Source organism: Scyliorhinus torazame, chromosome 8, assembly GCF_047496885.1.
Source record: "Scyliorhinus torazame isolate Kashiwa2021f chromosome 8, sScyTor2.1, whole genome shotgun sequence".
Taxonomy (NCBI): Eukaryota; Metazoa; Chordata; class Chondrichthyes; order Carcharhiniformes; family Scyliorhinidae; genus Scyliorhinus; species Scyliorhinus torazame.
Window position 1 is genome coordinate 169,108,279 of NC_092714.1, and position 23,389 is coordinate 169,131,667.

General features: G+C 53.6%; 1 protein-coding gene across 4 annotated transcripts in view; it reads left to right on the forward strand.

Moving 5' to 3' along the window:
• The window catches only part of pltp (phospholipid transfer protein), a 200,640-nt gene that overhangs the window by 169,370 nt on the left and 7,881 nt on the right, over positions 1 to 23,389 (forward strand). For all 4 annotated transcript variants that reach the window (XM_072514495.1, XM_072514497.1, XM_072514496.1 and 1 more), the window contains exon 13: positions 21,043 to 21,085. In XM_072514495.1, the coding sequence (XP_072370596.1) occupies positions 21,043 to 21,085 (43 nt within the window). The remainder of the gene's footprint in view (positions 1 to 21,042; positions 21,086 to 23,389) is intronic.

Sequence of the window (23,389 nt, forward strand, 5' to 3'; positions counted from 1 at the left end):
GGTGATTGACTGGGTGAAACTCGCTGAAGTGGAGCTTCAGGATCGAGTAAAAGTTACCACCCACATGAAAAGGAACGAAGAGGGAGTCACGAGCCTCCAATTAAAGTCAGAGTTTTACAGCACAAAAAGAGGCCCTTCGGCCCATCGTGTCTGTGCCAGCCATCCAGCACCGATCTATTCTAATCCCAATTTTCCAGCACTTGGTCCATAGCCTTGTAAGCTATGGCAATTATTTTTGTCAATCCTGAGGTGCGCTAACTCTCACTAAAATAATTTGATACCAACCTTTGTCGAGACAGCCTCACAGCTCCTGAATTGGGCTGAGTGAATATGACACAGGTTCTACCATTTCCGAATGCCCTTCTGACCATCTATATTAAAAGGAGCAGGGAATACAGGACACCAGGTGGAAGGCTCCTTACAAAGTGGTACTATATTCATCATGGGAATGTGTCAAGAAGACAGTCCACTCCATACTGAGACTTTAATAACTCCAGGAACAAGGGAATATCCTATGAACCCATGTGAGGAAGGAAGGCAGTGTACCTGCAGCTGTCCGCTGGCCAGAGAGGTGGCCTGATTTTGATCTGTTATCAGCATTTGGAGCCATGACAAGTGCAGGCAGCAAAGTATTTAAAGGAGGCCCCATGAACAGGGGCTCAGGCCCCCCTGTTCGGATGTGTGCTGCCTGTGCCCAATTGGTTATGTGCCCGGAAATGGGCCAAAATGGAAAGCCTTGAATGTATGGTATTAGAATTATGAGCCTCAGAAACAACAGGTTTACATTTACATAGTGCCTTTTAGGGTAATGAAATATCCCACAGGAGCATTATAATACAAAGTCTGACATCGAGCCACATTTGGTGATGGCGGGATTCTCCGCAATCGGCGCGATGTCCGCCGACCGGCGCTAAAAACGGCGCGAATCAGTCCGGCATCGCGCCGCCCCAAAGGTGCGGAATTCTCCGCATCTTGAGGGGCCGAGCCCTCACCTTGAGGGGTTAGGCCCGGGCTGGACTGATTTCCGCCCCGCCAGCTGGCGGGAAAGGCCTTTGGTGCCCCGCCAGCTGGCGCGAAAATTACTTTGCCGGGCGGCGCATGCGCGGGAGCATCAGCGGGCGCTCACGGCATCCCCGTGCATGCGCAGTGGAGGGGGTCTCTTCCGCCTCCGTCATAGTGGAGACCGTGGCGAAGGCAGAAGGAAAAGAGTGCCCCCACGGCACAGGCCCGCCCGCGGATCAGTGGGCCCCGATCGCGGGCCAGGCCACCGTGGGGGCACCCCCCGGGGCCAGATCGCCCCGCACCCCCCGCCCAGGACCCCGGAGCCCACCCGCGCCGCCTTGTCCCGCCGGTAAGAGAGGTGGTTTGATTCTCGCCGGCGGGACAGGCATTCCAGCAGCGGGACTTCGGCCCAGCGCAGGCCGGAGGGTCGCCGGGGGGTGCCCGCCAACCGGCGCGGTGCGATTCCCACCCCCGCCAAATATCTGTGCCGGCGAATTCGGCAACTGGCGGGGGCGGGATTCACGCCAGCCTCCGGCGATTCTCCGACCCGGCGGGGGGTCGTAGAATCCCGCCAATGAGGTCAGGGGCGAAATTTTCCGTTATCGGCGGAAAGTCCGCCGATCGGCGCAAAAAACGGCGCAAATCCCACTTGCGTCACGTCATAAAAATGGGCCGATAGTCTCCGGCCCAAAATGGGCTAGCAGCGATGTGACGGGATCCGCGCTTGCGCAATGGTTCACGCCGTGCAGCGTCATACGCGCTGCACGGCGTGACGGCTCATAAGGCCGCGCAGCTCCCCCCCACCCGACCGCAACACCCGACCGAAACACCCGACTGGATGGCTAGCCGTCGCTCAGCCCCGAGGTTCGAGTCACGCGATGTGGAGGCGCTCCTGGACGCGGTGGAGCAGAGGAGGGACGCCCTGTAACCCGGGCACGGCCGCAGAGTTGCCCCACGCCACAGCCGGCGTCTGTGGAGGGAAGTGGCAGAGGCCGTCACCGCTGTGGCCCTAACACCACGGACAGGCACCCAGTGCCACAAGAAGGTGAACGACCTCGTCAGAGCAGGCAGGGTGAGCCTCCCCATATCCCCTATATCCCCCCTCCCCATATCCCCCCTCCCCCATATCCCCCCCTCCCCCATATCCCCTATCCCCCATATCTTCCCCTCCCCCATATCCCCCCTCTCCCATATCCCCCATATCCCCCCCTCCCCCATATCCCCCCTCCCCCATATCCCCCATATCCCCCCTCCCCCATATCCCCCCTCCCACATACCCCCCTCCCCCATATCCCCCATATCCCCCCTCCCCCATATCCCCCCCTCCCCCATATCCCCCCCTCCCCCATATCCCCCCCTCCCCCATATCCCCCCTCCCCCATATCCCCCCTCCCCCATATCCCCCCTCCCCCATATCCCCCCTCCCCCATATCCCCCCTCCCCCATATCCCCCCCTCCCCCATATCCCCCCCTCCCCCATATCCCCCCTCCCCCATATCCCCCCTCCCCCATATCCCCCCTCCCCCATATCCCCCCTCCCCCATATCCCCCCTCCCCCATATCCCCCCCTCCCCCATATCCCCCCCTCCCCCATATCCCCCCTCCCCCATATCCCCCCTCCCCCATATCCCCCCTCCCCCATATCCCCCCCTCCCCCATATCCCCCCCTCCCCCATATCCCCCCCTCCCCCATATCCCCCCTCCCCCATATCCCCCCCTCCCCCATATCCCCCCCTCCCCCATATCCCCCCCTCCCCCATATCCCCCCCTCCCCCATATCCCCCCTCCCCCATATCCCCCCCTCCCCATATCCCCCCCTCCCCATATCCCCCCCTCCCCCATATCCCCCCCTCCCCCATATCCCCCCTCCCCCATATCCCCCCCCTCCCCCATATCCCCCCCCTCCCCCATATCCCCCCCTCCCCCATATCCCCCCCTCCCCCATATCCCCCCCTCCCCCATATCCCCCCCTCCCCCATATCCCCATATCTCCCCCTCCCCATATCCCCCCTCCCCCATATCCCCCCTCCCCCATATCCCCCCTCCCCCATGTCCCCCCCTCCCCCATGTCCCCCCCCTCCCCCATATCCCCCTCCCCCATATCCCCCCTCCCCCATATCCCCCCCCTCCCCCATATCCCCCCCCTCCCCCATATCCCCCATATCCCCAAGTGAATCCAGCCCTAACCTTAACCTCTGCAATGCACGCGCAACCGATGGCGTGCATTCATATACCTGCCTAACACTGTTGCCTTTTACCCCTGCCACCGCCCGCCCCCCCCCCCCCCCCCCACAGGAGAAGCGCGCACACAACAATAGGGAGCATGTGAGGACTGGAGGAGGGCCCGCTGATGAGAGGCCACTGACCGTACACGAGGAAAGGGCCCTGGAACTGGCTGGCGGACCTGAGGACCGGGAGGTTGCTGATGCAGAGGTCGGGGCCCCACGAGCAAGTGAGCCACCAACAGCCCGTCCCCATATCCCCCCTCCCCTATATCCCCCTCCCCCGTATCACCTGATCACTGCCTGATGTCTAACCATGCATGCTTCATTGTGTATCGCAGGACCAAACGTCCAGGCACCCATCCCCGCAGATGCACACCGCCCGCAGGATGCCCCTCGGAGACCACGGGAGACGGAGAGACCCGGACCCTCCAGCATGCGACGCCCGCAGGATGCCCCTCGCACACCACGGGAGATGGAGAGACCCGGACCCTCCAGCATGCGACGCCCGCAGGATGCCCCTCACACACCACGGGACACGGAGAGACCTGGAGCAACAGGGAGACGACACCCCCGTCACGTGCGGGAGCGACCACCCAGCGATGAGGGGGGCAGCCACAGGCCCCCGTCACATCCGAGCCAGGACACCACTACCCAGAACACCACTACCCAGAACACCACTATCCAGGACACCCCTACCCGGGACACCACTACCCAGGACACCCCTACCCGGGACACCCCTACCCGGGACACCCCTACCCGGGACAGCACTACCCGGGACAGCACTACCCGGGACAGCACTACCCGGGACAGCACTACCCAGGACACCCCTACCCGGGAAGACGAAATACCGGACAGTGACTCAGAGTGGATGGGTGGAGACGAACCCCCATCCCAAAGTGCCATGGAGTCAGAGTGGGACGAAGAGCACGACACAACGCCACTGCTGTCACCAACACCCTCCACCATCGCAGAAACACTCACCACGGTTGGGCACTTTAGTGATGAGGCGTCTGGTACACTCACTGGTGCGCACAACACAGCCGTCCCGGTACAGCAGGTGGAGGTAGGAGCAGCAGAGGGACCGGACGGTCAGAGGGCAGCCCAGGCCAAGCGAACATCTGCCGCCCAGATGGATCCCGGGTTCCTGCAGTTACCACACCCACACATAGATCCGATGCAACCACCGACACGGAGACGAGCGAATAGGGTGACGGGTGGCTTGCGGCGGCTGCGGTCGCAGGTGGAGGAGTCCACCCGCGTCCAGGAGCTGGGAGTGGTCCCGGTCATGCGTGCCACCCAGGCTGACACCGCACGGGTGCCGTCCGCGGTGGAGGCAATGGGTGCGACGGTGTCAGACATGGGGAACGGTTTGCGAGGCCTGGGGCCTTCCGTGCAGGCGGCGTCTGTGGCCCAGGAAATGGCTGCCCTCTCACAGGAGGCCATGAGCCAGTGCCAGCGCCAGATGGCAGAGGCGCTCAACGCCATAGCCCAGTCTCAGCAGGCCATGGCCCAGTCTCAGCAGGCCATGGCCCAGTCTCAGCAGGCCATGGCCCAGTCTCTGCAGGCCATGACCCAGTCTCTGCAGGCCATGACCCAGTCTCTGCAGGCCATGGCCCAGTCTCTGCAGGCCATGGCCCAGTCTCTGCAGGCCATGGCCCAGTCTCTGCAGGCCATGGCCCAGTCTCTGCAGGCCATGGCCCAGTCTCTGCAGGCCATGGCCCAGTCTCTGCAGGCCATCGCTGAGGGCATCGGCGCCAGTGGCCATGTGCGAGCCGGCGTCGCACTGTCACAGACAGGGTTCGACAACCCCCTGGGCTCCATGGCTGCAAACCTGCAGACCCCTGTCGATACCAGCACGGGCCTCCAGGACTGGCAGCGCCAGATGTCGGGGGCGCGTCGGATGGCCAGTCCGTTCGCATCCCCCACCCATGTAGAGGCCTGGGGGCCATCGGGCACCCCGAGGGAGGAGGAGGTGGTGTGGTCCGTCCCGGCTCCCTCTGTAGGGGAGGTCCCGGTACACCGCGACACCTCGGACTCCCCCTCCCTTCCGTCCCAGGTGCATCGGGTGGGCAACGGGCAGGACAGGCTGGCAGCTCGCCATCCCAGTCGCCCGGGCCGCAGCCTGGCCCATCTAGGCTAGGACGCCCCAGGAAACGGCCGCCAAAGGGATCCAGTGTCAGAGGGCAGGAATCACAGGAGTCCACCTCCAGTTCTGCTGTACCGTCTGGGGAACCACGTAGACGTAGTCAAAGGGCCCGTAAGGCCAAACAATTAGACACTGAGTAAGTTGGCACGGGTGCAGGGCACAGATGAGTTTTAGGGGCTAGGGCACGTGCATGAACTTCTTTGGTTATTAAAGTCAATGTTACACCTACCGAAGCTGCCTTTGTGCTCTGTCCAAAGTGTGCGGGCGTGTCATGTACGTTGAGCGCAAGTGTGTGTGTGACGGGTGGTCTTACCTCAGCCCCAGGTGAGTCTGCCCCCTTCCCCCTGGGCCGCCATCAACATCCCCCGGGCAGAGGACGGGACCGTGCGCTGCAGTGTCACAGCCGCATGCAGGGATGGTCCGGGTGGATGGTGGTACTGTGGCCATGGGTCAGACATAGTCCAACGATGTAGAGCCAGGAGCTCATCGGAGGCGGGTTGTCATCATCCTCCATGGCCTGCGATAGACACGCGTCCACCCGCAACTGGGTGAGCCCGGCCCGTTGTGCCGCCGGTGGATCGGCAATTGGGGGGGGGGGTGTTGTGCATGCGGGTGGGGTGTGTGGGGTTGGGGAGGGGGGGAGGTGAGGGTGCTGGGTGGGTGGATGGGTGGGGGGTGTGGGTGGTCGGCTGTTGTCATGGTGTGCGGTCTGTGGCCATACTACCCGATTCCCACGCCCATCTAGTCAGTGAAGCGGGCGTCTATCAGTCTATCCCGTGCCCGCTGGGCCATGGACAGCCACCCGCCTGTGTCTACCCCGTCTGCCCTGACCATTGCCCCCATCCGGGGAGGACTGGGCCTCTTCCTGCTGCTCCTCCACTCCGCCCTCCTCTGCCTGCGGCACATCGCCCCTCTGCTGGGCTATGTTGTGCAGGACGCAGCACACCACAATGATGCGGCCGACCCTATCTGACCGATACTGGAGGGCGCCCCCAGAGAGGTCCAGGCACCTGAAACGCATCTTCAGCACGCCAAAGCACCTCTCGATCACTCCCCTTGTCGCTACATGGGCATCATTGTAGCGGTTCTCCGCCTCATTGCGTGGCCTCCGTATAGGCGTCATCAGCCACGATCGCAATGGGTAGCCCCTGTCGCCCAGCAACCAGCCCCTCAGCCGGGGATGGCGTCCCTCGTACATGCCGGGGATGGATGACCGCGACAACACGAATGAGTCGTGTACACTGCCTGGGTGACGGGCGCAGACGTGCAGGATCATCATGCGGTGGTCGCAGACCACCTGTACGTTCATTGAATAGGTCCCCTTCCTATTAGTGAACACGGCCCTGTTCTCTGCAGGTGGCCGCACGGCGACGTGCATCCCATCGATCGCGCCCTGGACCATGGGGAACCCGGCAACGGCAGAGAAACCCATGGCCCGGGCATCTTGGCTGGCCCGGTCCACGGGGAAGCGGATGTAGCGGTGCGCCATGGCATAAAGGGCATCTGTCACTGCCCGGATGCACCGATGCACCGATGTCTGCGATATGCTGGACAGGTCCCCACTCGGTGCCTGGAATTACCCCGTTGCATAAAGGTTCAGGGCCACCGTAACCTTGACGGACACGGGGAGAGGGTGTCCCCCGCCAGTGCCACGCGGTGACAGGTGTGCCAGCAGGTGGCAGATGTGTGCCACGGTTTCCCGGCTCATCCGGAGTCTCCTCCTGCATTCCCGGTCCGTGAGGTCCTGGTATGACTGCCGGGGCCGGTACACACGGGGCGCCCTCGGGTGCCTCCGTTGCCGTGGGGCCGCGACGTCCTCCTCCCCCTCCTCGTCCTGTCGGTCAGGTGTCCCTCCAGCCTGGGCGGCTGCCGCCTGCCCCTCTGCGGCAGCCTGCGCCGCCTCTCTGGCACGCTCCTCCTCCTCCTCCTCCTCCTCATCCAGGGCAACATAGACATGAGCGGCTGCCACCACGGCGGCCAACATCGCTGGATGGTCTGAAAACATGACGGCCTGGTGGGGGGGAGGGGAACGACGACATGTCATCATTGCCCATATCCCCTCCTCCCCCCAGCCAGGTGGCATGGACCGCATGGGTCCAACTGTTGGAGGCTGGCACCTGGCCAGGTGGACCAACTCATTTGCCCTCCTATCACCCACCCCGGCACGGACCCCCTCCCCAACCTCTACCCCAGCACGGACCCCCCCCAACCCCCAACCTCCACCCCGGCACGGACCCCCCCCCAACCTCCACCCCGGCACGGACCCCCTCCCCAACCTCCACCCCAGCACGGACCCCCCCCAACCTCCACCCCAGCACGGACCCCCTCCCCAACCTCCACCCCAGCACGGACCCCCTCCAACCCCCAACCTCCACCCCAGCACGGACCCCCCCCCCAACCCCCAACCTCCACCCCGGCACGGACCCCCCCCAACCTCCACCCCAGCACGGACCCCCTCCCCAACCTCCACCCCAGCACGGACCCCCCCCCCCAACCCCCAACCTCCACCCCGGCACGGACCCCCCCCCAACCTCCACCCCAGCACGGACCCCCTCCCCAACCTCCACCCCAGCACGGACCCCCCCCAACCCCCAACCTCCACCCCGGCACGGACCCCCCCCCCAACCTCCACCCCAGCACGGACCCCCTCCCGGCACTCCCCCGGAGCCCAGCCTACTCTAACCACCCCCCCCCCCCCCCCCCCCCGCCGCACACACACACACACACACGCCGAGACACACCTCTCCTCAGGCAATCAGTCTGCGGCCACGCCATTTCCTGCCCAGAGCCAACCCCCCAGGCCGTCACTCACCTCCTCGCTGGTCGGCGTGAACCTGGAGCACCGGGTCACGCCGATGAAAAGGAGGTATGATTCACGTCGACGTGAACGGTCATCACGTCGACGGGACTTCGGCCCATCCGGAAGGGAGAATATCGGCAGGCCGAAAATCGGCTGCCTTGCGCAGACCCGTGACATTCTCCGCGGCAGCGGCGCCATTAACGCCCCGCCGACTTTTCTCCCTTCGGAGACTTCGGCGGGGGCGGGGGCGGGATTCACGGCGGCCAACGGCCATTCTCCGACCCGGCGGGGGGTCGGAGAATGACGCCCCAGGCGTGCAAAGGTTTGGTCAAAGAGGCAGATGTTAAGGTGGGTCTTAAAGGAGGAAGGCGAGGCAGAGAGATGTATGGAGGAAATTCCAGAGCTTGAGGCTGAGGAAACTGAAAGCATGGCCAGCAGTGGGGGAGTAATTATGATCGGATTGCAAGAGGCCAGAATTAGAGGAGCTCAGATACCTCGGAGGGTTATGGGGCTGGAGAATATTACAGAGTGTTTAAAAAGAAATTCCGATGAAGGAGCAATTTAGTGTGACCAATCCATCTACCCTGCACATCTTTGGGTTGTGGGGGTGAGACCCACACAGGCACAGGGAGAATTTGCAAACTCCTCAGGGACAGTGACCCGGGGTCGGGATCGAACCTGGGTGCTCGGTGCCGTGAGGCAGCGGTGCTAACCACTGTGCCACCGTGCTGCCCTGGAGATTACAGAGATAGGAAGAGGTTGAGGCCATGAAGGGATTTGTAGGTCAGCGAGCGTGGGGATGATTCGGGAATGGGATTAGGTGCGAGTTAAGACATGGGCAGCAGAGATTTTGATAACCTTGGGCAGGATTCTTCCATAATCGGCGGGGAAGGCAACTCCGGCAAGACGGGACGGAATCCTCCGCACCTTCAGGGACTAGGCCCGCCCTGGAGTGGTCTGTGCCCCACCGGCCGGCGGGAAAGAGGGTTGTCACAACGTCAATCGGCGCCGAAGGGCCTCCGCTGGCCAGCGCGAGTTGGCGCATGCGCGGGAGCGCCATCGTGTGCTGGCGTCATCCCCGCGCGTGCGCAGAGGACTTTGTTTCCGCACCGGGAATGGCGGACCGGTACAGCCTCCGGTGCGGAGGAATAGAATGCCCCCATGGCACAGGCCCGATCGCGGGCCAGGCCACCGTAGTGGCACCTCCCGGGGCTAGATCCCCTCGCGCCCCCCCCAAGAACCCCGGAGGTCGCCCGCGCCGCCAGGTCCTGCCGGTAAGCGCCTTCTCCAATTTACGCCGGCGGGACTGGCAAAAAACGGGCGGGACTTCGGTCCATCGCGGGCTGGAGAATTCGGGCAGCCCCGGGGCCCATTGAGTTGCGCTGGACCCCGCCATTCTCTGGGGTGGGCGGCGTGACTCACGCCGGGCCGATTTTTGGGGGGCCGGAGAATTTGGAGGACGGCGGGGGTGGGATTCACGCCAACCGCCGGTGATTCTCCGACCTGGCGGGGGGTCGGAGAATCCCGCCCCTCAAGATTACAGAGGGTTGAATGTGAGAACAAAGAACAATACAACACAGGAACAGGCCCTTTGGCCCTCCAAGCCTGTACCAGTCATGATACCAACCTTGACCAAAACCCTCAACACTTTCTTGTGCCGTATCCCTCTAGACACATCCTATCCATGTATTTGTCGAGTTGCCTTTTGAATGCCGTTAATGTATCTGCTTCCACAACCTGCCCTGGCAATGCGTTCCAGGCACTCACCACCCTCTGTGTAAAAAAACCTGCCTCATACATCTCCTCTAAACTTTGCCCCACAGACCTTAAACCTATGCCTTCTGGTGACTGACCCCTCCAACCTGGGAAAGAGTGCCTGCCCATCCACTCTACCATGCCCATCATAATCTTGTAGACCTCTACCGGGTGTCATGTGAGAATACCTTTAAGAAATGGATGTTTAAGCAATGTACCTTTAAGAAATGCAGTGATGTCAGAGTGTGGGTGGAGCTGGGTTTTAGTTCAGCCATTTTGCAGTTTTTAGTTTGAGGAGAGCAGATGAAAGGTGCCTGGCTGGTTTGAGGAGAGCAGCTGAAAAGTGCCTGGCTGGTTTGAGGAGAGCAGATGAAAGGTGCCTGGCTGGTTTGAGGAGAGCAGCTGAAAAGTGCCTGGCTGGTTTGCTGAGAGCTGCATAAGATGAGGATGCTGAGAGGTGTTTTGCAAAAAGCTGCAATAAGAAAACACAGAACTGGTCTGTTGAGACTATAAGTATATTGAATGTAACCTTGTGTCTGTTGTTAAAGGTGAAGTCTTTTGGAAGTTTGAAGGAACATTGAGGGATTATTTAGTGTTGTATTATTTTCGGGGTTATCTATGAAGTAAGGGGTGTTAAGAGATCCAATGTTTATTTAAAAGGTTAAGTTGAGTTCATGCAATAAACATTGTTTTGTGTTTAAAAACCCACGTGTCCATAATTGTAATCCCACACCTCGGGAACAAGCCGTGTGCTCGGAAAAACAGCAATACATTAAAGGGGAGGTTGGTTGAACTCCATGATTTTGGGGTTCTGAAAACGCCTCGCCCATAACACAGGTCACCCGTCATCCTCCGAAGGTCTAATGAAAACAGTCCAAGTCTATTCAGGCTCTCCATGTAGCTAACACCCTGCAGACCAGGCAACATCCTAGTGAACCTCCTCTGCACCCTCTCCAAAGCCTTCACATCCTTCTGGTAGCGTGGCGACCAGAATTGTGAGCAATATTCCAAGTGCGGCCTTCCCAAGGTTCGATACAACTGTAGCATGACTTGCCAGTTTTTATACTCGATGCCCCGTCCACTGAAGGCAAGCATTCCGTATGCTTTTTTGACTACCTTGCCCACTTGTGCTGCCACCTTTAAAGACCTGTGAATCTGTATTCCCAGAATTCTCTGCCTTTCTATATTCCCAAGAGTTTTGCCATTTACAGTATATTTCCCCTCTATATTAGACCTACCAAAATGCATTACCTTACATTTGTCTCGATTAAACTCCATTTGCTATTTCACTGCCCAAGTCTCAAACCTATCTCTGTCCTGCTGTATCCTCTGACAATCCTCAACGCTATCTGCCACTCCACCAACCTTGGTGTTATCCACGGACTTACAAATCAGACCAGCTACATTTTCCTCCAAATAGTTTATGTACACGACAAACAACAGAAGCCCCAGGACAGATCCCTGTGGAACACCTCCAGTCAACAACCTTCCATTCAGAAAAACACCCTTCTACTGCTACCCTTTGCCTCTGTGACCGAACCAGTTCTGTATCCATCTTACCACCTCACCTCTGGTCCCGTGTGACTTCACCTTCTGTATAGTCTTCCATGAGGCACCTCGTCAAAGGCTTTACTGACGTCCATGTAAACAACATCCACCGTCTTCCCCTCATCAATCATCTTTGTCACCTCCTCAAAAAACACGATCAAGTTAGTGAGGCACGACCTCCCCTGCACAAAACTATGCTGTCTATCACTAATGAGTCCATTTTTTCCCAAATGGGTATAAATCCTGTCCCGAGAATTTTCTTCAATAATTTACCTACTACCGACGTGTGGCTCACCGGCCTATAGTTTCCAGGATTATCCCTGCTACGTTTTGTTAAACAGCGGTACCACATTAACTATTCTCCAGTCCTCTGGGATCTCACCCACAGCCAATGAGGATACAAAGTTAAAGAGAAAATGCTGGAAAATCTCAGCAGGTCTGGCAGCATCTGTAGGGAGAGAAAAGAGCTAACATTTTGAGTCCAGATGCTTTGACAAAGGGTCATCTGGACTCGATACGTTAGCTCTTTTCTCTCCCTACAGATGCTGCCAGACCTGCTGAGACTTTCCAGCATTTTCTCTTTGGTTTCGGATTCCAGCATCCGCAGTAATTTGCTTTTATGAGGATACAAAGATGTCAGTCAAGGCCCCAGCAATTTCGTCCCTTGCCTCCCTCAGTATTCTGGGGTAACGTTGGGTGTCATGAGCGTACATGTGAAAACTGATCATAGAATCATAGAATTTACAGTGCAGAAGGAGGCCATTCGGCTCATCGAGTCTGCACCGGCTCTTGGAAAGAGAACCCCACTTAAGCCCACACCTCCACCCTATCCCGTAACCCAGTAACCCCACCTAACCGATTTTGGACACTAAGGGAAATTTAGCATAGCCAATCCACCTAACCTGCACAAATTTGGACTATGGGAGGAAACCGGAGCACCCGGAGGAAACCCACGCACACACAGGGAGAACATGCAGACTCCGCACAGACAGTGACCCAAGCCAGGAATCGAACCTGGGACCCTGGAGCTGTGAAGCAACTGTGCTAACCACTGTGCTACCAGGCCGCTAAATGAACACACATTTACCCAATCCCTAATGAGTGATTTGTGCTTTGTACAGTACATAAAGCCAAGTTATAGCATAAGACCATAAGACATAGGAGCGGAAGTAAGGCCATTCAGCCCATCGAGTCCACTCCACCATTCAATCATGGCTGATTTCAACTCCATTTACCTTTACTCTCCATAGCCCTTAATTCCTTGAGAAATCAAGAATTTATCAACTTCTGTCTTAAAGACACTCAACGTCCCGGCCTCCACCGCCCTCTGTGGCAATGAATTCCATAGACTCACCACTCTCTGGCTGAAGAAATTTCTCCTCATCTCCGTTCTAAAGTGACTCCCTTTTATTCTAAGGCTGTGCCCCCGGGTCCTAGTCTCCCCTGCTAATGGAAACAACTTCCCTACATCCACCCTATCTAAGCCATTCATTATCTTGTAAGTTTCTATTAGATCTTCCCTCAACCTCCTAAACTCCAATGAATATAATCCCAGGATCCTCTGACGTTCATCGTATGTTAGGCCTACCATTCCTGGGATCATCCGTGTGAATCTCCGCTGGACCCGCTCCAGTGCCAGTATGTCCTTCCTGAGGTGTGGGGCCCAAAATTGCTCACAGTATTCTAAATGGGGCCTAACTAATGCTTTATAAAGCTTCAGAAGTACATCCCTGCTTTTATATTCCAAGCCTCTTGAGATGAATGACAACATTGCATTTGCTTTCTTAATTACGGACTCAACCTGCAAGTTTACCTTTCGAGAATCCTGGACTAGGACTCCCAAGTCCCTTTGCACTTCAGCATTATGAATTTTGTCACCGTTTAGAAAATAGTCCATGCCACTATTCTTTTTTCCAAAGTGCAAGACCTCGCACTTGCCCACGTTGAATTTCATCAGCCATTTCTTGGACCACTCTCCTAAACTGTCTAAATCTTTCTGCAGCCTCCCCACCTCCTCCATACTACCTGCCCCTCCACCTATCTTTGTATCATCGGCAAACTTAGCCAGAATGTCCCCAGTCCCGTCATCTAGATCGTTAATATATAAAGAGAACAGCTGTGGCCCCAACACTGAACCCTGCGGGACACCACTCGTCACCGGTTGCCATTCCGAAAAAGAACCTTTTATCCCAACTTTCTGCCTGACAGCCAATCGTCAATCCATGTTAGTACCTTGCCTCGAATACCATGGGCCCTTATGTTACTCAGCGGTCTCCCGTGAGGCACCTTATCAAAGGCCTTTTGGAAGTCAAGATAGATAACATCCATTGGCTCTCCTTGGTCTAACCTATTTGTTATCTCTTCAAAGAACTCTAACAGGTTTGTCAGGCACGACCTCCCCTTACTAAATCCATGCTGACTTGTCCTAATCTGACCCTGCACTTCCAAGAATTTAGAAATCTCATCCTTAACAATGGATTCTAGAATCTTGCCAACAACCGAGGTTAGGCTAATTGGCCTATAATTTTCCATCTTTTTCCTTGTTCCCTTCTTGAACAGGCGGGTTACAACAGCGATTTTCCAATCCTCTGGGACTTTCCCTGACTCCAGTGACTTTTGAAAGATCATAACTAACGCCTCCACTATTTCTTCAGCTATCTCCTTTAGAACTCTAGGATGTAGTCCATCTGGGCCCGGAGATTTATCAATTTTTAGACCTCTTAGTTTCTCTAGCATTTTCTCCTTTGTGATGGCTACCATATTCAACTCTGCCCCCTGACTCTCCGGAATTGTTGGGATATTACTCATGCCTTCTACTGTGAAGACTGACGCAAAGTACTTATTTAGTTCCTCAGCTATTTCCTTGTCTCCCATCACAAAATTACCAGCGTCATTTTGGAGCGGCCCAATGTCAACTTTAGTCTTCCGTTTGTTTTTAATGTATTTAAAGAAACTTTTACTATCATTCCTAATGTTACTGGCTAGCCTACCTTCATATTTGATCCTCTCTCTCCTTATTTTTCTCTTTGTTATCCTCTGTTTGTTTTTGTAGCCTTCCCAATCTTTTGACTTCCCACTACTCTTTGCCACATTATAGGCTTTCTCTTTTATCATAGAATTTACAGTGCAGAAGGAGGCCATTCGGCCCATCGAGTCTGCACCGGCTCTTGGAAAGAGCACCCTACCCAAGGTCCACACCTCCACCCTATCCCCATAACCCAGTAATCCCACCCTACACTAAGGGCAATTTTGGACACTATGGGCACTTTAGCATAGCCAATCCACCTAACCCGCACATCTTTGGACTGTGGGAGGAAACCGGAGCACCCGGAGGAAACCCACGCACACACGGGGAGGATGTGCAGACTCCGCACAGACAGTGACCCAAGCCGGAATCAAACCTGGGACCCTGGAGCTGTGAAGCATTTGTGCTATCCACAATGCTACCGTGCTGCCCCCGGGCCCCAGAATGCTTTGATGCATTCCCTAACTTCCTTTGTCAGCCATGGCTGCCTAATCCCCCCTCTGATAACCTTTCTTTTCTTTGGGATGAACCTCTGTACTGTGTCCTCAATTACTCCCAGAAACTCCTGCCATTGCTGTTCCACTGTCTTTCCCACTAGGCTCTGCTCCCAGTCGATTTTCGTCAGTTCCTCCCTCATGCCCCTGTAGTTACCTTTATTTAACTGTAACACCTTTACATCTGATTCTACCTTCTTTCTTTCAAATTGGAGATTGAATTCTACCATATTATGATCACTGCCTCCTAAGTGCTCCCTTACTTTAAGATCTTTAATCAAGTCTGGCTCATTACATAACACTAAGTCCAGAATGGCCTGTTCCCTCGTGGGCTCCATCACAAGCTGTTCCAAAAAGCCCTCCTGTAAACATTCAATGAATTCCCTTTCCTTGGGTCCACTGGCAGCATGATTGAAGTCCCCCATGATCACTGTGACCTTGCCTTTCTGACATGCACTTTCTATTTCGTGGTGCATTTTGTGCCCCTGGTCCTGACCACTGTTAGGAGGCCTGTACATAACTCCCATTATGTTTTTTTTGCCTTTGTGGTTCCTCAACTCTACCCACACAGACTCCACATCATCTGACCCTATGTCATTAGTGCTATTGATTTAATTTCATTCCTAATTAACAAGGCAACCCCACCCCCTCTGCCCACCTCCCTGTCTTTTCGATAGGTTGTGAATCCCTGGATGTTTAAATGCCAGTCCTGAACCCCCTGCAACCATGTCTCTGTGATGCCTACCACATCATACCTGCCAGTCACAATCTGGGCCACAAGCTCATCTACCTTGTTCCGTACACTGCGCGCATTTAAATATAGCACCTATAATTCTCTATTGACCGTCCCTTTTTGTTTTCTTAGTGTGGTGGACCTTGGTTTACTGAGCCTTTCCATACACGGTCATATTTTGTGGGATGGGGGCTATCGTAACCTCTCCTGAGTTTTGTCTTTTCGTGCTTTTTTGTATTCCTAAGCAGCTACGCTTCCCACTGATTACTTCACCTCTTAGTTCCCTGACTTTCCCTTCCCCCCCCAATCTTTAGTTTAAAGTCCTATTGACCACCCTATTTATTCTTTTCGCCAGAACACTGGTCCCAGCTCGGTTCAGGTGGAGACCATCCCAACGGTATAGGTCCCCCCTGTCCCAAAACTGATGCCAGTGTCCCATGAAAAGGAACCCCTCTTTCCCACGCCACTCTTTCAGCCACGTGTTAACTTCCCTTATTGTTGCCTCCCTATGCCAATTTGCACGTGGCTCGGGCAGTAATCCGGAGATTATGACCCTTGAGGACCTGTTTTTTAATTTGAATCCTAGCTCTTTATAATCTCTAAACAGGTCCTCTTTCCTAGACTTGCCTATGTTGTTGGTACCGACATGGACCACAACAACTGGATCCTCCCCCTCCCTCTCCAGTATCCTTTCAAGCCGGTCAGAGATGTCCCGCACCCTAGCACCGGGCAGGCAACATACCATGCGGGACTCTTTATCCTGCTCACAAAGGATACTATCTATCCCCCTGATAATAGAATCCCCTACAACTACAACTTGCCTATTTACTCCCTCCCCTTGAATGGCCTGCTGAACCATGGTGCCTTGGTCAGCTGACTCATCCTTCCTGCAGCCCTGTTCGCCATCCACACAGGGAGCAAGTGCCTCATACCTGTTGGACAGAGTCGAGGGCTGAGGCTCCTGAGTTCCTGACTGCTGGTTCCCTTTACCTGCCTGACTTGCAGTCACACCCTGCTGTCCCTGGCCACTGGCAGGATTTAAACTACTTACTCTGACAGGTGTGACTGCCTCCTGAAACACAGTGTCCAGGTAAGTCTCCCCCTCCCAGATGTGCCTCAGTGTTTGAAGCTCAGACTCCAGCTCATCAACTCTGAGCCGGAGCTCTTCGAGCAGCCAATACTTACTGCAGATGTGGTCGCTGCAGCTCGCAATGGGATCTGCCAGCTCCCACATCAAGCAGCTCAAGCACATCACCTGACCAGCCATCACTAATTAATTAATTAGTTTAATATAAGTTTATGAGTTTAGCTGTGTTTTTTTTTTAAATTTGGGGCAGATTTGCTATCAACCACTCAGATCACAGCTTCCCTCTGACGTCACTTTTGGGGGAAAAAACTGGAAAACAGGAAGTTACCGTTAGGTTTTTATACTCACAGAGACTGCTCCTTCTCCTCCGAACGGCTCCCGAAATTAGGCCCGAAGAAAGAGAGAGAACAAAACAGTAGGGAAAAATCACCTCCCACTCCACCAAATTACCTCACTGCACCAAATTACCAAATTCTCACTCGGTCTGTATCTCTCTCTCTCACTCAGGCTGTGTCTCCTTGACCTGCGCAATGCTTACTAATGTGCGCTTTCTGTCTGTCTTTTATACAGACTTTAGGATGACTCACACTAAAACTTCAAAGAGAAGAATACAATGTGTACCTTTGTGCCCCTTAACAGGCCTCAGGTGACTGCCAGATAACTGCCTCTCAGCAATTAGGGTGGGGGCAGCTTCAGCCAATCAGACACTAATCTACACTGCACTTTTAACTGAAAAACAGCAAAATTAGATTAACCACTTACCTTTCCTGGTTACCTCACTGCACCAAATTACCAAATTCTCACTCGGTCTGTATCTCTCTCACTCAGGCTGTGTGTCCTTGACCTGCGCAATGCTTACTAATGTGCGCTTTCTGTCTGTCTTTCATACAGACTTTAGGATGACTCACACTAAAACTTCAAAGAGAAGAATACAATGTGTACCTTTGTGCCCCTTAACAGGCCTCAGGTAACTGCCAGATAACTGCCTCTCAGCAATTAGGGTGGGGGCAGCTTCAGCCAATCAGACACTAATCTACACTGCACTTTTAACTGAAAAACAGCAAAATTAGATTTACCACTTACCTTTCCTGGTTACCTCACTGTACCAAATTACCAAATTCTCACTCGGTCTGTATCATGATTATAATAACATAACATCCCAGACTTACTAATATTTTTTACGAACTCTATAAACCTCTTCTTTTGATGCAGTACAATCTTTAACTTCCCTTGTTACCCATGGATAAACCACTTTTCCTGTTACGTTTTTGTGCTTGAAAAGAATGTATATTTGTTGTAAACCATGGGTCAGATTCTCTGGCCACCCCATGGTGTGTTTCTCGGAGGTGGCCTGCTGTTGGCCAGAAGCTGGATCTTCTGGTCCCGTCACTGTCAATGGGATTTCCCATTAAATCCTCTCCATGTTCGCGAGAACCCCACAGCAGGGATGCGCCGCCAGCGGGAGCAGAAGATCCCACCACTGTGAACAGCCGGATGACCTTGGCCCATTAAAAAAAAAAAAAAAAATTTTTTGATGGATGTCGACTTTGCTGGTTAGGCCAGCGTTTATTGCCCATCCCTAATTGCCTAACTGAGAAGATGGTGGTGAGCTGCTTCCTTGAGGTATAAGTGCACCCACAGTGCTGTTAGGGAGGGAGTTCCAGGATTTTGGATTAATTCTTTGAATGCTAACCATTGTCCGTCTACTGACATACCTTTTTAATGAAGTTTACCAATCTACCACAATCAATTTACCCGTTACATTTTTGTAGTTTCCTTTTGTTTAGATTTCAAACCTTTGTAAACTACATCACGTTCTATCATATTATGGTCACTCATTCCTAAAAGCTTCTTTACAGCAAGATTATTAATTAGCCCTTTCTCATTGCACATTTATCGATCTAAAATAGCCTGTTCTCTAGTTGGTTCCTCAATATACTGCTCCAGGAAACTATTATGTAAACATTTCAGGAAATGGGCCTTCACAGCATTAGTGCTAATTTGGTTTAAGCTGTTTATATGTAGATTGGGTTCCCCTTTCCCTTGTTGCATGCACCTCTACTTTCCTGATTGATACCATGCCCTACATGACCGCTACAGTTTGGTGGCCAATATACAACATCCACCACTGTTTGCTGCCCTTGCTCTTTCTTAGCTGCACTCAATCTAATTCTACATCTTGATCTTCCAATCTAATATCCTTTCTCATTAATGTACTGATTTCATTCTTTATTAACAGCACTACCTCACCTCCTATTCCCTTTTTCCTGTCCTTTCTAAATGTTGAATCCCCTTGAACATTATATTTCCACCCTTGGTCACCCTGTAACCACGTCCCAGTAATGGCAATTAGATCCTACCAACTTACTTCCATTGGTGCAGTTAATTCATGTACCTTTTTGTGAATGCTGTTTGCATTCAAGAGTGTTTTTATTTTTGCCTTTTTAACATTTTTAAATATTTCACACTGTTTGATATTGGCCTTTATTTCCATTGCTTTCCAATTTTGCTTATCACTTTCTTCCTACCTTAATCAACTTTGTTTCTCGCCTCTCTGATTCCCCTCTCAGGGGTCCATCCTCTGCCCAACAGCACCAGCTAACCCCCCTGCAAAGATATTTGTCCCAGTCCTGCTAAGGTGTAATTCATCTCCTTGTACAGGTCCAACCTGCCCCAGAACTGATGCCAATGCCTCAGAAATCTAAAGCCCTCCCCCCTGCACCATCTCTCTAGCTATGCGTTCATTTGCTGTGTCCTCCTATTTCTGTACTCACTAGCACGCGGCATTCGAAGTAATCCTGTGGTTGCTGCCTTTGAAGTCCTTCTTTTTGACCTCTTTTCTAGCTTTCTAAAATCTGCTCTCAGGGCCATATCCCTCTTTCTACCTATGTCATTGATACCAACATGGACCAGGACCCATGGTTGTTCACCTTCCCCGAGAAGATTATCCTGCAGTTACTCAGTGACATCTTTAATCCTGACACCAGGGAGACAACATACCACAAAGCAGTCTGGATCCCACTACCTTGTGGGAACATCCTGCTCCATGTGTCCAGAGATCTGGGCCGGGATTCTCCGAAATCCCGGCCAAGTGTTGACGCCGGCGTAAACACCGGAGTGGTGCATGCTGGCGTCAGTGGCCTCCTGGCCCAGCGATTCAGCGGCCCTTAGGGGACCAGCATGGCGCCGGAGTGCTGCGTGCTGTTCCGGTGCTGAAAGGTGGCCCTGCACTGCCGGCGCAGGTCCGCGCATGCGCGCGACAGCTGTCTCCGCGGCGGCGCATGTGCGCGACGGCCATCTTCGAGCCCGCGTCGCGCAACCTGGCGGAGCCCTACAGCGGGCCCGCCCGGAAGAAGGTAGGCCCCCTCCAGATCGTGGGCGCCCACCGATCGGTAGCCCCCGATTGAGGGCCTGGACGCCGTGGAGGCCCCCCCCAGAGTCTGATCCCCCCCCCCCACCAGGACGGCCACTGTGGCCGCGGGTCCGAGCTCCCACTGGGTGGTACCAGGTTGGAACCACGCCGACGGAACTCGGCGGGAGTTCGGCCGGTCGACAGCGGAGAATTGACATGGGGGCCTCTTTCAGCTGCCCCCGACCCTTCGAGCCGGCGTCGTGCAACATGGCGGAGCCCTACAGCGGGCCCGCCCGGAGGAAGGTGGGCCCCCTCCAGATCGTGGACGCCCACCGACCGCGGAGAATTGACGTGGGGGCCTCTTTCAGCTACCCCCGACCAGTGCTGCGTCGATAGCGCGACCGCGATTGGCAACGATTCTCAGGTCACCGGAAAACCGTGTCCCGGCGTCCGAGTGGGTTGGCGGGAATTTCCTGCATCACCGCCGGTTCTCCGACTCGGCCCAGGCTCGGAAAATCCCGGCACTGCTGTTTGAGAATCAATCTGTTCAGTCACATGAAGACCCATGGCAGAAACCCATAACCCAGAGTAGATATCATTCTTGAATCAAGGGACAACCAATGGCGATGATGATGAAATCTGGAGATGAATGCATTCATTATGTGAAAACACGTTAGCGAATTGCTCTTTATTCATTGGGATTTGTGATTTCACACATCAAACAGATTGAAACTTAGTTGCTCAGGAAGCACCAGCTCTTAGGGAGCAGTGGCGTTTCAGACTGAGAGGCAGGAGTCTCAAAGCAGACTCTGCTCAGAGCTATTGCAGGCAGATTTATTGAAAGAAATACTTTTTCTGATTTTCTTTCTGCACAGATTCAGGATGTACTCGTCAAAGTCCACTTTGGAGTCATTGGCGGTAAGTAAATATAGACAGAAACCTTTATCAACAATTAGTGGTTCATCCATCAAATCCCTGCAGTGCAGAAGGAGGCCATTTGACCCATTGAGCCTGTACAAACCCTCTGAAAGAGCACCCTAGCGAGGCCCACTACCCTGCCCTATCCTCTTAACCCCACCTAGCCTGCACATCTTTGGACTGAGGGCGGCGCGGTAGCACAGTGGTTAGCACTATTGCTTCATAGCACCAGGACCCGGGTTTGATTCCCGGCTTGGGTCACTGTCTGTGCGGAATCTGCACGTTCCCCCCGTACCTGCGTGGGTTTCCTCTGAGTGCTCTGTTTTCCTCCCACAAGTCCCGAAAGACGTGCTTGTTAGGTGAATTGGACAAGCTGAATTCTCCCTCGGTGTACACGAACAGGCGCCGGAATGTGGCGACAAGGGGATTTTCACCGTAACTTCATTGCAGTGTTAATGTAAGCCTACTTGTGACACTAATAAAGATTATTATTATTACTAAGGGTCAATTTAATCTGGCCAATCCACCTAACTTGCACTTCTTTGGACTGTGGGAGTGAACCGGAGCACCCAGAAGAAACGCACCCAGACATGGGGAGAATGTGCAAACTCCACACAGATGGTCACCCAAGGCTGGAATCGAACCTGGGTCCCTGGTGCTGTGAGCCAGCAGTGCTAACCATTGTGCCACCAATTGCAGAATCCCCTTGATTGTCAATCCATTGAAATCAATGGAAATAACAGTCTGACAATCTCTATACATTATATAAATATGTTTCTCAGGATCATTTTGACCATCACATCCACAAGAGTAAAATCTAATGTTGTTGCAGAACATTTTCACTTACATTAGAGAATACCTTAATGGACCAAATTGTCAGGTTTTAGACCACCGCAAAGTTCCTGCACTGTAAAGCTACGTGATTCTCCCGACCTCGATGAAGATATAGAGCTATGGAGCTGGGAAAGTCCAGGTATTCGCTGTAACAATTTCCTCTTTGACCTCTTCTCCATTGTTTTACAAACAGTGTTTGTACCACAGGAGATGATGAGACCTTCAAGCCCCATGTGACAGGCCAGAAGAGAAGGAAATCTATCTCCAGGTTATCATTCAGCAAATGAAACTTCTGCCTCAGCACTAGAATTAGCTCATCTATATCTGTCATGTTGTGTCCATTGTTAAAATGGATAACACTGGTTGGAAGTGTAAAGAATGAAAGAAAATAAAGATGCACATTTTTATAGCGTCTTTCACCTCCAAACATCTCAAGCACTTCACAGCTAATGAAGTAACTTTGAAGATTTGTGGCTGTTGTATGTAGGGAAATGCTACAATTAATTTTGCAAATGACGAGCTCCCAAAAACAGCAATGTGATCATTCCCAGATAATCTCTACTGATGACATTAGTTGAGGGATAAGTAATGAACAAGAGATACCCTGTTCCCCTTCAAAATAATGACATGGGAGCTTTTATGTCACTTGAACTGGTAGAAGGGGCCAATGTTTAACTTCTCAACCAAAAGGTGGCACATCAGACTGTAGTACTGCACTGAAGTGTTAGCCTAGATTTTGGGTTCAAGTCTCTCAAACCTTCTGACTCAAAAGCAAGAAAACTACCTACTTGACCCATGACTGACAGTGGTAGGTAAATATGGAAGTGATTATAGATTCTATGTTCTATGCTGTGGTTGTCTGGGGCCATCACCTGGAATTACAGATATACCAATGCAGCTATACATATGTGAGGTAGAGGGAGCCAGAGAACAAAGAGAAAATCCAGGAAATAATTACCTTAAAACATCACGTTGAGCCAGTTTGAGAACAGTAGGTCTAAAGACCCAAAAGTAGACCCCATAGCTAAACCTAGAACCAAGCTCTATTGGTTGCTGCTGTAAACATGACTGCCCAGCTGCATGTACAGCAGGCAGTGTGGAAAGCTTCATAGTGAGGGATTTGAGTATAGGAGTAGGGATGTCTTGTTGCAGTTATACAGGGTCTTGGTGCAGTTTTGGTCTCCTAGTTTGAGGAAGGACATTCTTGCTATTGAAGGTGTCCAGCAAAGGTTCAGCAGACTAATTCCTGGGATGGCAGGACTGACGTATGAAGGAAGACTGCATCAACTGGGCTTGTACTCACTGGAGTTCAGAAGAATGAGAGGGGATCTCATGGAAACATATAAAATCCTGATGGGACTGGACAGGCTAGATGCGGGAAGAATGTTCCCGATGTTGGGGATGTCCAGAACTAGAGGTCACAACCTAAGAATAATGGCTAAGCTATTCAGGACCAAAATGAGGAAGAAC